Here is a 16,640-nt window from a genome sequence, read left to right on the forward strand (position 1 = left end):
CACGCTGTAACAGCATGTGATCTCGGAAATGATAAGTTTACAAAGGTACTTGTATCACATTAGAACAACCAAAATAAAATGTTCAAACGTACCTACGTTCTGTGTTTTAATTTAAAAAACCTACCTGTTACCAACTGTTCGTCTAAAATTGTGAGCCATATGTTTGTGACTATTACAGCACCATCTATCACAAAGTGAAAAAAGTGTTCCAGCTAAAACATTCATATTTCTTTACGTACTACACGAATATGTAATAAAAATGGGGGTTCCTACTTTTTTAAAAAAACGCAGTCGATATCCGTTTGACCTATGGCAGCGCCATCTAGCGGGCCAACCATGGCGCCATCTGGTTTCCCACTTCAAGTTAGACAAGTTTCGTTCTTTGTAGTTTTTTCGTTTGACGCTTATTTCGTGAGATATTTGGCCCGGTCACGATCAATGGAGCACCCTGTATATGGACGTACAGGTGTAGGTATTCACCTACCTACGTATCCTGCCGATCGAGATATTAAATTATCGCCAACCTTATAGATAAAAACACTGTTGTATTTTAGAATACAAATGTAAAACGTGCCCAGAAGTCAAGGCTACCATCTGACGATCGGCTAAGGCCCGAAACTATTAATGGCACAATAAAAATATTTCACAAAAGGTTGTGGCAAGTTTCTGTACTTCCTACAGTGTAATTTACAAAAACAGCTGTGGTGTTCTCTAACGAACAAGGATAAGAAAGTAACTGATACGTGCCATCTGTCAACGAATCTGTCGCAATGGAGTGAGGTATGTGGCAAATCGGAGACGACTCACTCTTGCGCCGCCACGGCGATTTGTTGAACTTCGCTTCGGTTACGGAACATCCGCATTTCTGTGAGGAATGTTTTGTGACGATAGCCCCCCCTCCTACTTTTGGCCGTGGTATACAGGTCACCGCAGGCACTGGAGGAATTCGGCTGGTCACCACTCGGCGTGACCAGGCGGTGCCTCGAGATGTCCCGTCAGATCGGGGCGGTGCGCTTTCACGGCCAGAGAGCCGTGACACAGTCGGCCACTCAGCGCCGGCATTCGAAGCTCGCGGCGCGCGGGTTAGGACCCCCGCGGGCCGGCGCGGCGCGTCTCCGCGGAGACAGCCAGACCGAGGCGAGACGGCTCAATCCACGGCGTCGTCGCGCCGCGTGCCCCGCATACTGAGGCGCCGCTTTCTTCCATCTCACGGACCTGTAAGGCATCCGTCGGCCTGTAAGGCATCCACGACGGAGGCGCCGGCGGGTCGCGTGCGGGACAACACCACTGCATACCGTCATCACTCACTGGCGGGCGCGACACGGGTCCGGGTCTGCTCGAGGCGAGGAATATCCCTCCAGCTGGTGGAAAGTGTGCCACGTCTAGTGCTGTCTGTGCCATTCCCTGTTCGGTTCAGTTCAGGAATGGTGCACAGGGTAAATAAACTTTGCACCGCATCTCAGAAATCAACCCATATACCCATAAAAGGTGGAGGCTACAGCCAAAATATTGTAATTAGAATTAATGGTGTGCCCATATGCAGAAGTTCCACCTGTAAGTGTGCGCTTGGATGGAAAATCATATTTTGATACCTACAATGTACACTACTGGCCATTAAAATTGCTACACCACGAAGATGACGTGCTACAGACGCCAAATTTAACCGACAGGAAGAAGATTCTGTGATATGCAAATGATTAGCTTTTCAGAGCATTCACTCGAGGTTGGCACCGGTGGGACACCTACAACGTGCTGACATGAGGCATGTTCCCAGCCGATTTCTCATACACAAACAGCAGTTGACCGGCGTTGCCTGGTGAAATGTTGTTGTGATGTCTCGTGTAAGGAGGAGAAATGCGTACCATCACGTTTCCGACTTTGATAAAGGTCGGATTGTAGCCTAGTGCGATTGCGGTTTGTCATATCGCGACATTGCTGCTCGCGTTGGTCGAGATCCAATGACTGTTAGGAGAATATGGAATCGGTGGGTTCAGGAGGGTAATACGGAACTCCGTGCTGGATCCCAACGGCCACGTATCACTAGCAGTCGATACCACAGGCATCTTATCCGCATGGCTGTAACGGATCGTGCAGCCACGTCTCGATCCCTAAGTCAACAGATGGGGACGTTTGCAAGACAACAACCATCTGCACGAACAGTTCGACGACGTTTGCAGCAGCATGGACTATCAGCTCGGAGACCAAGGCTGCGGTTACCCTTGACGCTGCATCACAGACAGGAGTGCCTGCGATGGTGTACTCAACGACGAACCTGGGTGCACGAATGGCAAAACGTAATTTTTTTCGGATGAATCCAGGATCTGTTTACAACATCATGATGGTCGCATCTGTGTTTGGCGTCATCGCGGTGAACGCACATTGGAAGCGTGTATTCGTCGTCGCCATAGTGGCGTATCACTCGGCGTGATGGTACGGGGTGCCACTGGTTACGGCCAGAGGTATTTGTTCTGGGTACTGATTTCTCAGGAGCTATGCACCCAAATTGCGTGAAAATGTAATCACATGCCAGTTCCACTGTAATATATTTGTCGAATGAATACCCGTTTATCATCTGCATTTCTCCTTGGTGTAGCAATTTTAATGGCCAGTAGTGTAGCATGCTCTAAATGTTTGAAAACCATGTACAAAATGATTAATATTGCACAACGAATATTCAGTCTGCCTCTAAAAATTTTTCGTCTCTATCCTGAGGCGATGCAAGCGGCCACAGAGAGTTATCCTTGAATAACCATAACAATACCAGCGGCTATATTAGAATCCAACGTCGTTTACTCTTTTTAACATATGCTACCAGTTTCGACACTATATGGTGTATCTTCAGGCCCCAAGCGTAACCTGCCATTCACAACCGTTTTCACGTACAGTGAACAAAATAATATGCAGCGGGCCAAAATTAACTGGACTGCGTACCTTCCTTGGCAGTAACAAGCCCAGCATGATCGGACGACAACTGGAAGTCCAGAAACAACGAGTTGTCGTGCGAGCGTATGGGAACATTGACTGAGGCTAGCGACATAGCAACATTACGCGGTGCAGGTGAAGCGTAGAGTTCTACTGCGTTGTTCGGGTGCATTTCGCACAGCTCAAATGACGCATTACGAGTAGTGTTTGCGTGCCTATCTGTTGATCTGTGTATCAGAGAAAGAGGGGTCGCGTAGGCGCCACAGGAGGAATGGTCGATTTTCAGAGATACGACAGGAACGATCAATCGAAGCAAAAACACCTAGTAAACTGAGTTCTAAAATGCACAGCTGAAGAGCAATGAGCAGGTATTGATCTTAAGTTCTATGAAACAAATATCTTCTAATGTAAGTGCTTTGGGAGGAGGTATTATGAACCTAAACAAGAAGAAGAAAATTTTCTAGTAAACATCGGCACGAAATCGTATATCTTAAGAGTTATGAACACTTATTCATTAGGATGTGTTTTACACTATCTAAGATGAAGAAATGCCTACAGCTCTTAAGGTATGGGTTTCAGGGCCCATATTACTAGACTTCTTTGCTGTAAGTGATCGTTACTGTCTTATCCCTGAATACTGAACATTCCTCCTGGGTCATCATGTATAATGGATGAAGGAAAACAGCCCACATAAAATAAATGAAATAGTTGGGTCTCGTGAAGACAACCGCATCTCCGTCAGAGAGCGTATTATGTGACAGAAGAGATTGGATGGACTGTTCAGCTACTGGAAGGCCTCCTTCTGCTTCTGCCCGAATGTCACGGAGAGACCTCCAAATGGGTCAGACTCAACCAACCGCTACTCTTGCGCTCTATCCAGCAAACGGAAAAGTGCTATAGGAACATTTTCAGCTAGGGACACAAAAGTTTCAGGGCAACAGTATCCACAAGGCACTGCGTAATGAGCTTTATTTCAGCTTCTTGAATCAATCAGCTCCATTCTTCTGACAACCAGCCAAACCTGGACGAGCGGACCGTTAAAGGCCAGCACAGGACAGAAAGACGTGAAGGATGTGACGTGTCTTGAAGGAGGGCAATAACTCCACAGTACCACAGAAACGAATGGACATAGGTCTCAGTGAACCATCAGCTTGTCTTTGTTTCCAAAGTCCAGCTACACTCGCATCCGAAATCAATTCTGAAAGGAGGACTGAATCTGCCGTACCGCACATGCCATGCATCTGGTGAAAGAGAAACACCAAAGATCACTGTCGACTTGCTTTACGCTCACAGAGGCTCCTGAATCCAGTTAGAAAAGGAAACCGGACCTGAATTGCCTAGGCACTGAGATTACTTAACTTTATTTGTCGCTTACATCTCTTTCTAACAATGATAAATCGCACTGTTTCTTTCTGCTTCTTATTCTTCTTTTCAAACCATCTCTCTGGCTTTTTATTACTATTAGTCATCCTTATTAGATTTTTGTGATATTAGGTGGAAGGGTGGTTTCAGTATGTAGCTTTAATGGACAAATTAGTAATACGAAGGTAAGTCAATTATTATCCGCAAAGTAGTTACAAAATTTTTATTGCTATCAAATAGGATACATACAAGAACATCATTTTTCGACATAGTCTCCTTGCGTTTCAACGCAGTTGGTCCATCGTTGCACAAGCTTCCTGATGCCCTCATAAAACAAGGTTCTCGGTTGAGCTGCGAGCCAGGAATGCACCGCTTCTTTCACTGCTTCGCCCAAGGTAAATCGACGGCCCCTTAATGCCCCTTAAGTGGACCAAACAAGTGATAGAAGGGGCAAAATCGGGACTATATGGAGGATGATTCAGTACTTCAAATTTGAGTTTCTGGAGCGTTTCAGCAGTGTGGGCAGCAGTATGCGGACGGGCATTGTCGTGCAACAACACAACACCTTTTGACAGCAATCCTCTGCGTTTGCTTCGAATTGCAGGCTTTAGCCTGGCAGTAAGCATCTCACTGTAACGTACACTGTTTATTGTTGTGCCCCTTTCTACATAGTGTTCTTGTAATGGACCTTGCGTGTCCCAAAAAACCGTAAGCATCAGTTTTCCTGCCGACGGCTGGGTCTTGAACTTTTTCTTGCACGGCGAATTTGGATGCTTCCATTCAATACTCTGCCGTTTACTCTTCGGGTCGTAATGACGGATCCATGTTTCGTCACCAGTAATGATCCTGTCTAAGAAGTTGTCCCCTTCGTTACCACAGCGATCCACATGTTTATTGCAGATGTCCAAGCACGTTTGCTTATGCAACTGTGTGAGTTGTTTTGGGACCCATCTTACACCAGCTTTATAAAACCTAAGTCCGTTGTGTATGATTTCGTAGGCAGAACCGTGACTAATTTGCAGACGATGTGCCATTTCGTAAATAGTTAATCGTCTGTCTACGAGAATCATTTCACGTGAACGCTCAATGGTTTTTTCATTTGTGGCGGTAAACGGTCGTCCGGCTCCCTCATCGTGCGTAACACTTGTGCGACCATTTCGGAATTTTTCAATCCATTCGTAGACACTCCGTTGCGGTAAAATACTGTTCCCGTACTGTACCGAAAGTCTTCGATGAATTTCGGCCCGTGATACGCCTTCCGACCGCAAAAAACGGATCACTGAGCGTTGCTCTTCTTTGATGCAAATAGACAGCGGAGCAGCCATGATTAACAGCACGGCAGTGATAACGAAACTAAAATAGTACTTGAAAATTGCAAAGATAGAATAACAAATAAACAAGGCATGCGTCATCAGCGTAAAACGACAGTACTACCAAAATAAACAAAAATATAACTAAATTGCGGATAGTAATTGACTAACCCTAGCTTACAGAATGAACTCGTCCAGAAGAACCCACATTGCCGGAGCTGTCGTCTGCCGACAGGTTATGAGGCAATGTCACCAGTACAAATCAGCTACTTTAAGAATTAACGATAAAAACGTGTGCGCCTTTTTTTGTATAAGTTCTTTTAAATATAATGTAAAAATGTCGACTTATTTAGCTTAGTGCTGGAGAGCCAGTACAGACAAATAACTGTAAAAAAATTTATTATGTCACATATCGGAAAGTGATAATCAGGAAGACAAACTGCGTAATTGGTGCAGGTCATTAGGTGAACTGACGGTATAGCTTAGCGCGCAGAGCGCTGACTTGGGCAATAGAGAGCCGAGTGCATCGTCCATTCTGTTTTACGGCGGTTTTCCACGCTCGCTTAGGCAAACGCTGGGCTGGTCCCCAGCCTCGGCCTGGGAAAATACGATACACAGTACGCTAACATACAGAAGAAAGGTGACACGATTTGCCGACAGAGGGCACAGAACACTTCCCTCTGTTAGATTAACTGACGATTTTGGGAACAGGAAGGGACATCCGATCACAAAGTTCAATCATGTTATTACATCACGAAAGCAGAAGACACCGTACGCTAAAATTAACCCTAGAAAAGACAGAAAAATGTATTGAAATTAAACTGTGAGACGAGAAGAAGAAGAAGAAGAAGGACATTGACATGGTGCATAGTTCGTCCGTACTAGCACATATACCGACAGAAGGAACGAAGATGTCATTTAATAACAAAAATTACATGTTTGCGGAAAGAGAGGAGGGGCACGTTGAGTTTCAGCAAGTTTCTCAGTCTTCGTTGCAACATTCTGATTTCGATTCTTCTATAGTGTGCATTTAAAGCAATTTACAGAGATTACCTACCCTACTATGGAGATTAGATAAGACAACTCTTTTTAGAGAATGTGGAGAATAGAGCGTTATAAAAACCTCAAAAACCATTTACATCATCAGTTTCGTATCTTTAGAGAGAAATGTTTGCCTTGTCTGGCGTCACTTACGTAACTAGAGGTTCACCTTTCTGCGCAACCGAACAGCACGAAGCACAATGAGGAAGCGAGGAGCCAGAGAACGCACTCTGAGATCGCAAATCACGCGGCCGACCGCCGTAAAAACCAGCGGTTCTTAGCGTGATGCCACAGCACGACCCTGAAGGGAGACATTCCACCTAGAGCGAGTAAGGGTTCATTTGCATCCAGCGTTTCTCGAGACAAGCAAGGAAACTGGAGAACACCACCAGTGTCAATTCTGCACGACGCGCGGCCCGGGACGTCGCCGTGTATCAACGGGTGCCGTTTCCATGCAGTAACTTCAAAATGGCGCACAAAGCATGGCTGAGAAATTTCTAGTCTTAGAAACATGGTTCTTAATGTTTATGACTGGAAAATGTATGACTCCTTTACAGTAACTACATCTGTGCAGTTAGCTAAGAGGGCTATTTGGAAAGCAAGTTCCGATCAGTCGCGAAATGGAAACCACTCTGAAAATCCAGCGAAGTTTTGCACAGTTGTGCTGGGTAGTGTCCCTAGGATGCTCGTCGATCACGGCACGTTGCTCTTTTCAATCCTGAGCGCACAATGAGCACGTACAGATGCCTAGAAAATAATGTCACTCGCCAAGTTTGAGAGCCTGGTGAGAGATTTCGCCTGATGACGTGCAACCCGCATAACATAACTCTCATGCGTTTCGTTCTTCGTGATGGTCCTCGACCGTACTCTGCAGTGGCAATGAAGATGCTCCTGCAACGGTTTCGATGGGAAGTGTTTGATCACCAACAACACAGCCCGTAGCTCTCTCGTCGTGAGTTTCATCTCTGCTAACATGAACCGACTACTATGAAGGCAACATTTTAGCACAGACAACGAGCTATAGACGAGCACAGAGAATTGGCAGAAAGCGCAGGAGGCTGCCTTCTATGACGAAGGTATTGCAAAATTGATACAACGCTACGACAAATGTCTAAGTCGGACTATGTAGTGAAGCAGCTGTAAGGTGTAGCTTACTATCGCAAATAAGATATTTTTGCTTTGCACATTGGTTTTCATTTCGCGACTGATCGGAACTTAATTTCCGAATAGCTCTCGTATATACTTTCCAGAAATATCCACAACTGACTCTTCAGTATAGATAAAATCACTCGAAAAACCGCTACTTTTCAGCTGTGGTTCAGCAGTTATGGAGGCCCGAAAGGCCGCGCATACAGAGATATTTCGTATAAGCTACCAATTATTTCACACACTATTCTGAAACGTTGATAAACAGTCAACGCAATATCAAGAAGGCGCTGAAAGTGAATTACATCAACATAATCAGGATTTGATCTACTTTCTGATGGGTCACATCCCATACTCCTATTACCAGAGCTGGAATAAGAACAGACTGCATGAGATACATGACTAAATAAGTCAAGGCGTTCTCACAAAGGTTGGGGATTATAGAGATGATAGTCACTGGTTCTCTCTCCCAGAAAATCTAAGATTTCCTTGAAAGCGGGGCTTAATAACTAACAATTTGCTCTGCGAAAAAGCGTCAAAAAAGTAGCCACAGGATTTATACAAGGCGTGTATTTATAAGGACCTAGATTCTGTGAAACGGGCTGAAAAAAGGAATCTTCTTTGTCATCTCAGCCGTCTATTCTTCTCACGCACACCGTCGCACGAGAGAAATAAAGAGAAATAAAACGCGAACTCTGCAGTACCTGGAACCCTTTATGCAAAGTGATGCTGGCACAAATGATGACGTATGAGACAGAGTAAATGCAACAGGGATGCAACGGCGAAAATACAGGAGTTCTACGTGACAGAAACATCCCACTCCAAATTGACTGTGGAATAATCTACCACTGCGTACAACACTGCAAAATACCACTGAGAAATCCATCTCTGCCGTGCCGTATCGCATAACATGAAAATCACTTTCGATGGTATTGGGACGTACAAAGAACAGGACAGCGCATAGTAGTCTTAAGTCTACAAATCAGTTCATTGTTGATGAATAAAGAAACGAGGAGGACCAACGAAACTGTGGACAGATAACCTCACTAAAGGAGCACAGCTACGTCCAGAAGACGCATCGGATCGAAATAAGTATCGTATGCTGGTAAACAAAACTAACTCTATTGACCATGGGTCTAAGCTAGGAAGAACGAAGTAGTACAGAGGTCTGAGAATGTACACGTGCAGATGGAAGCACCCTTCCTATCTTCAAGATATCAAGACACAAGCAAACACCATTCGAAATGTCAAAATTTGGAAGATACTACGTACATGGTTCACATTTTTAAATCAACTTTCCCTGTGTTTTATACGCGCATTTAAGACTTCTCCTCTCCCTATCCCCACCCTCGCCCCACGCAACCTCTATGCCCGAATACGACACAGTGGCGGTATACCACTGATACTCGTGTCCATTTTCTTTCCGAACAATGACACGAACCTCTGGCAAACATAAAGAATTGTTACTCGCACTTGGCGGTTGCGTCAAAACAGAAAGTTGCTCCGTTCCGGCTCCGCAGCAGTTGTTTGCAGGAGCAGAAGTAACAATCAGTGTGATAGTTTGTTTATGCCGCCAGTCTGTTTCTTATTCCGCATGAACTCGTGAATTCACAAAGATAAACTTTATTGGAGTTTTATGCAAACGTGACTGCCCGCCGTCACGACATCTGAACAATTTCCTGGAAGAGCTCGGCGATTAGGGCCCTGATTGTCTGGCAGTTCCCTCACGAGATTATATTTCACGGGCTATCGGGGCAATATCTTTTTGCGGACGCGCGACGACCAGTCGAACAGATAACGAATTTAAAGAAACTTTTGTTGGGATTAGTTACTACCGCTGTCGCACTCTCTCTCTCAGCGGCGCTTCATTTGATTGCTGCAGCCAGAAATAAAGTTACGGAACTTAAGGCAGTAATATACTTTGAGAGAAGGAGAAACATAACCTTCTTTTCCATTGTATCGTACTAACTCTGAGGTATTTCATACTAGTGACGATATCAAACTGACGTAATGTATGCTTATGTCTAAGAGTCATCAGAAAAGTTGCATACCGCCATTAGTGCTATAAATTATCAATAAAATTTCCAGGACACTCGAACGAGATTGGTGGCTAAAATTCTCTGCTTAAGTCGGAAGGTTGGCACCAAAAAATTTTGCACAAAGCGGTATTCATTCAGACAAGCGTCATATTCGTACGTAGCATCTTGTCTGTTTGCCTGCATTGATCCAAGCATTTACACCAGCGATCAAGATCGCTAAAAGCCCTAGTGTGGTAGCGCTCGACTCAGAGGTAGACAGTTCGAATCCTGGTAGTGGAAGAAAATTTAGTGGTCACTGCTTGCTTGGAAAAAGACAACTGGTTTTGTAATTTGAATAAAATCATATTGGGTATTAGCTCGAGTCATTCTGAAACACTAAAAAAATTAAAATGCCTACCTTTCGACAGAATTTGCAAAGATTGTTTTCACGGCAATCAACTGTACTTACTCGCCCTGAAGAGGCAGCTGCGAAGTCGGTGGAAACGTCATCATTTTAGTAGTTTTAGATTTTCATAATGACGTGGTCTAACACCCAGAATGATTTTGTTCAAAGTGACACTTGTTGTGAAAGCCTATGAAATTATATTGGTGGTGTAATCTTTCTGACCATCAGGCTACGTGTCATTGCATTGGATTTAATCCTAAATATCTCCGCAGTCTCCAGCTCAGTGACGGCATGTGACACTGCTCCAGGTGATCCGTCCGTCTATTGTGGACGTTAATCTCGAACTGCGATTCCGCTGGTACCCTTCTCTCTCATCGTCTGGAACAACGCAGGCATGGTTCTAGAGTCCACATTACCATGTCGCAGTCAGCTACAGATACGAAACAAAAACTCACATTCGGAAACGGGAAGGTTCCCTGAGTGCACCTAAAGAAAACCCTTTCCGTCCGTGCAACTCAACTCCAAGGTCACAGCTCAGCAAACGATGTCATTTGAAGTCAGACATGGGTCAGTAGGTGAGCAATCATTTACAATAGGGGACATACTTGTCGAGAGCGTTGAAAAAGTGGCATCATCTGTGCTCCGTAGATTAGCGGCCAATTCTTGTTGCGTTGCACTGAGAGAAGTGCAGTGATAACGGGACTCGGTAATGGCTTCCTCTACCAGCACTCGTTGCTGTAACGAGCACTCTCACTTCTTGACTAGCAGGATCCCTCAAAGAGCTCACAAGCCATGGCGATAAAGCAGAACAATTGATTATGTTTCATCGTGTGTTCAGCTGAGGTAATAATTCCATTTTTCTACATGGCCTTTCGACAACCGAATCTGCCGTCTACTTCAGGTGGCGCGAGCTGTGTTTACGCGAGTAGTCCCTACCTTGGTGTCGCACCGCCGCTTAGAGCTGAGTTCGATCCTTGGCGCCCGCTACAATACGCCCTTTGACGTTCATTTGTTGCTCGTTGGCTTTTCGATGCCCGCAATGTTATTCTACGAAACGCCCATTCTCTCGCCGCTTTCCACCTCTGGTGGATAAGATGGCAGACGAGGTCTTAACAAAGTTGTGGAACCGAAGCCTTGATTAAATTGGAAATCGGTTCAAATGGCTCCGAGCACTATGGGACTTAACTTCTGAGGTCATCAGTCCCCTAGAACTTCGAACTACTTAAACCTAACATAGCCTAAGGACATAGTGGCCGTGCGGTTCTAGGCGCTACAGTCTGGAGCCGAGCGGCCGCTACGGTCGTAGGTTCGAATCCTGTCTCGGGCATGGATGTGTGTGATGTCCTTAGGTTGTTGTTGTTGTTTTCAGTCCTGAGACTGGTTTGATGCAGCTCTCCATGCTAATCTATCCTGTGCAAGCTCCTTCATCTCCCAGTACCTACTGCAACCTACATAATTCTGAATCTTCTTAGTGTATTCATCTCTTCGTCTCCCTCTACGATTTTTACCCTCCACGCTGCCCTCCAATGCTGAATTTGTGATCCCCTGATGCTCCAGGACAAGTCCTACCAACCGATCCCTTCTTCTAGTCAAGTTGTGCCACTTGTCTTGTCCCCAATCCTATTCAATACCTCCTCATTAGTTACGTGATATACCCACCTAATCTTCAACATTCTTCTGTAGCACCACGTTTCGAAAGATTCTATTCTCTTCTTGTCCAAACTATTTATCGTCCATGTTTCACTTCCATACATGGCTACACTCCATACAAATACTTTCAGAAACGACTTCCTGACACTTAAATCTATGCTCGATGTTAACAAATTTCTCTTCTTCAGAAACGCTTTCCTTGCCATTGCCAGTCTACATTTTATATCCTCTCTACTTCGACCATCATCAGTTATTTTGCTCCCCAAATAGCAAAACTCCTTTACTACTTTAAGTGTCTCATTTCCTAATCTAATTCCCTCAGCATCACCCGACTTAATTCGACTACATTCCATTATCCTCGTTTTGCTTTTGTTAATGTTCATCTTATATCCTCCTTTCAAGACGCTGTCCATTCCGTTCAACTGCTCTTCCAAGTCCTTTGCTGTCTCTGACAGAATTACAATGTCATCGTCGAACCTCAAAGTTTTTATTTCTTCTCCATGGATTTTAATACCTACTCCGAATTTTTCTTTTGTTTCCTTCACTGCTTGCTCAATATACAGATTGAATAACATCGGGGAGAGGCTACAACCCTGTCTGACTCCCTTCCCAACCACTGCTTCCCGTCCTTAGGTTAGTTAGGTTTAATTAGTTCTAAGTTCTAGGCGACTGATGACCTCTGAAGTTAAGTCGCATAGTGCTCAGAGTCATTTGAACCACTTCGGCCGGCCGAGGTTTAAATCCCGGAAGATTGGTGACAGGGGAGTACGGTAAACTCATGCTCGAGATCTTCGAACCACGCATGGGCACAGAGAGCTCTATGGCACGTTGCATTGTCCTGTTGGTAGATAGCATCGGCGGAGCAACAACAAACTGCATATAGTGGTGGTCACGGTGTGCAAGGATAGATGCATACTTTGGTTGATCCACTGTGGGTTCCAGAATGATGAAATCACCAATGGAATGACACAAAAACATTCGAAGACTATAACGCTTCCTACTCAAGCCTCAACCTTCCGACGATTGTTGCAGTGCTGTACACGCCAATGGTCCTGTCCAATGAAGCATAAAACGTGATTCGTCTTAAAAAGGCCACCTGTGGTCACCCAGTGGACGTCCAGCTGCGCTACCGGCGTGCAAAATCGAGCCTTCGTCGCCGCATGTGTGCATGAACCAGTCGCCCGCTGCAGCGGCCCATAGGCAGCAACGTTCGCTGAACGGTCGTTGAGGAGACACTGCTGGTAGACCCTTGGTTCATCCTGGAGGTCAGTTGCTCAAGCGTTGCACGACTACTCGCCCGTACCCACCTCCGCAGCCGTCGCTCACCTCTGTCACCCATGGTCCTTGCTGCACCACAGTTGCCTCCCCGCTGGTTTTGGATCGCGCCATTTTCTCATGCACGGTATACTTTAAGCACGGCGGCACTCCGACAGTTTACAAACTTAGCCGTTTCGGGAACCCTTCCACCCTTGACGTGACAGCCAATGATCACACCCCTTTGGACGTCAGATACATCACGTCATTTCCGCATCACGACAACGACTGCACTGTTTTCCGCGTCCCCCCCCCTCCCCCCCATCATCCTTCATATACCTTTCGCTGCTAGTGCTACCACCTACCACCGGTGAGTGGTTATTGCCCTTTGAAGTCGATCAAATGCGGTGGTTGTTTGAGGAGTTACTGTGCAGACAGGGAGGTCTGACTATCGGACCCTAGCGGCAAAGTCACTAAGAAAGTAACCAAAGTATGTCCTCAGGGCTCCGTCCTCGGACGTCTCTTTTGGGACATAAATATGGAGCCACTTGTGGAAGACCTAAAGAGCAGTGACGATGTGCTAGAGGTCATCGCTGACGATCTCCTCCTGCTGGTTGGCGGCCGGAGCCGCGAGGATTTAGAGCCCTAAGTACAGAGAGCCAAAACTATTCTGACAGCATGGTGCCGCAAGGCAAAAATAACAATCGCACCTAGTAAGTCAACATATTTGCTACTTAAAGGTCAACTTGTCAGAAACCCAACAGTAAGAATTAACGGCTCACCAGTTCTTCGGCGCCGTGAGGCCCGATATCTAGGTGCAGTCATCGATGAGAGGTGGAACTTTACACCACAGATTGACACCGTATCTCAAAGATCTCTGGTGTTGCAAAACAGCCTTATCGCAATAGGTCACAAACGTTTCCATCTTCCACCTAACCTAATAAAACTTCACCACAACAGCATCCTAACATCGATAGTAAGATACGGATCAAGGGTCTGGGCACACAGGCTCACGAGGGTCATGCCTGCCATGGCCTTAAGAAGGGTGCAGCGTAATTGCTCCTGCGTTCAGTAGGAGCATATGGAACAACTCTGGGGGGGGGGGGGGACGCTTCTAGTGCTAATGGGGATCTTCCACCAGATTTCAAAATAAGAGAGCAGGCTGCCTGGTACTAGATGAAGAAGGAGAGGAGGGAAAAAAATAAGGGAAATAATGGGAGTTTATGTTGGGGACAAGCTTGCAATAAAAAGGAGAGGGTTAGAACTACGGCAGGATCAGTGGAATAATGAGGAAACGGGGCGCAGAACCTATGAGCTGTTGCTTAAAGCCCACATACCTCAAACCTACGAGAGGACTGCTGCACTTCCTTACTGGACATGGGCCCTACCCGACATACCCGTGTCGGTTTGGGAAGCGGGTTATACCAACGTGAGACTGTGGCTCCGCGCAGGGCACTCCAGAACATGTGCTGTATGAGTGCCCCCTCTTCGATGACGTTGCAAATCAACTACGACAACAACTTCCAAACAACGACACGCACAACTGCTAAGGCAAGAGGACACATTCAATGTCTTAAACAAGCTTTCAGATGAGATGTCAAAAAAGGTCCTTAGGGAATTTCTGAGGACCAACCAATAACAATCACAGCGCCTTAGACTCCGTGAACCCTCCCTGTTCCACCGGGGCCAGGACTTGGCCAGCCGCTTCACGGCTGGGATCCACCTTGCCTTGGATTAGGGGGGAGGGCGTGCATCACCGACCGATCAAGACACGCACCAATTGAGACGTTAGATATAAGAATTAGGTTAGCTTGAAGAAAGATAGGATAAAACTTCTCAGCAGAGCACTGCAGCGAAACGAAGTCATCGGCCAGCCCAGAGTCAGGGGCACGCCCACTAGGGTTAGCTCGGTGGGCAAGGCCAACATCAACTAGGTTTATAGATTACTGGCACACCTGTAACGCTGCAGGCAGTATAGGCTAGTAGGAGAAATTAGATGTACCTTAGTAACAGATTTCAGAGAAAGATATAAAATAACTAAGGCATAGGTAGAAATTGAACAACAGAAGACGAGAGATCCCTGTAGGGGTAGAGAAATTATAAGTATTTGCCTGTAGTGTAGAGACATTAGCTGCAGAAATGTAAATATGAAATTAGGACCCACTAATGTATTTAGGTAATGGGTTAACATGTATAAATACAATAATTGAATAAAGAATTTTTAAAAAAAGATGCGGTTGTTATACGAGGGTCACTCCAAAACAAATGCACACTATTTTTGTAAAAATACAGTTTTCATTCTGCATGTGTGAAAGTTTTACAGTGTGTAGATACATCCTTCCCGCTTGTTTTCAACCTGTTCCCGTGAGTGGCTTCAAGATGGCTGCTACACTTGACGTTCGTCAGAAGTAACGTGCTGTCATTAAAAATTCCTGTGCTGTGAAAACGAGACAGTGGGAAACATCCACAAGAGGTTGAAAAAGGTGTATGGAGGTGCTGCTGTCGATCGCAGTACAGTCAGTCGGTGGGCAAGCAGGTTACGTGATGAAAGCGGGCACGGCAATATTGAGGATTGTCCTCGCAGCGGCAGGCCTCGTACTGCACACACTCCAGACAATGTGCAAAGAGGTGACTACTGACAGACGCATCACAGTGAACGAATTGTCACGCTACGTTGGGATAGGGGAAGGGAGTGTCTGCAGAATACTGAAAGTGTTGGCGTTAAAAAAGGTTTGTGCCAGGTGGGTTCCCAGGATGTTGACAGTGGCTCACAAAGAAACAAGAAAAACGGTATGCAGCGTGTGGTGTCACCGCCAGACACTACACTTGCTAGGTGGTAGCCTTTAAATCGGCCGCGGTCCGTTAGTATACGTCGGACCCGCGTGTCGCCACTGTCAGTGATTGCAGACCGAGCGCCGCCACACGGCAGGTCTAGAGAGACTTCCTAGCACTCGCTCCAGTTGTACAGCCGACTTTGCTAGCGATGGTTCACTGACAAATTACGCTCTCATTTGCCGAGACGATAGTTAGCATAGCCTTCAGCTACGTCATTTGCTACGACCTAGCAAGGCGCCATTATCAATTGCTATTTATCTTGTGATGCATGTACCGTCAGACCGATGTTCACCAATTATGGATTAAAGTTAAGTATTCCAACAGCTACGCACTTCATTTGCTAGACTCAAATCTTTTAACTGTTCCAGACCTCACGCCACCCTGCGTGAGCTTAAACGCGTGCCTTTCGGCTTCACCTCCTAGTGGCTTGGCTGTCTTGCCAAGTCACAACACAGCGAACTTTGGGAACAGTACGAGAATGGTGGAGATGAATTTCTTGGTAAAATTGTGACAGGTGATGAAACATGGCTCCGTCATTTTTCACCAGAGACGAAGAGGCAATCAATGGAGTGGCATCATGCAAATTTACCCAAGAAAAAAAAATCAAAACCACACCTTCTGCTGGAAAAGTTATGGCTACGGTGTTTTTCGATTCCGAAAGACTCTTGCTTGTGGACATCATGCCAAGTGGAACCA

General features: G+C 45.8%; 1 protein-coding gene across 1 annotated transcript in view; it reads right to left on the reverse strand.

Moving 5' to 3' along the window:
• Window positions 1–1,083: 1,083 nt before the first annotated feature.
• LOC124795592 (headcase protein-like) overlaps window positions 1,084–16,640 on the reverse strand; it is a 216,941-nt gene continuing 201,384 nt past the window's right edge. The window contains exon 4 of the mRNA XM_047259664.1: window positions 1,084–1,404. Coding sequence (XP_047115620.1) covers window positions 1,084–1,404 — 321 coding nt within the window. The remainder of the gene's footprint in view (window positions 1,405–16,640) is intronic.

This window comes from Schistocerca piceifrons, chromosome 4 (assembly GCF_021461385.2).
Source record: "Schistocerca piceifrons isolate TAMUIC-IGC-003096 chromosome 4, iqSchPice1.1, whole genome shotgun sequence".
Lineage (NCBI taxonomy): Eukaryota > Metazoa > Arthropoda > Insecta > Orthoptera > Acrididae > Schistocerca > Schistocerca piceifrons.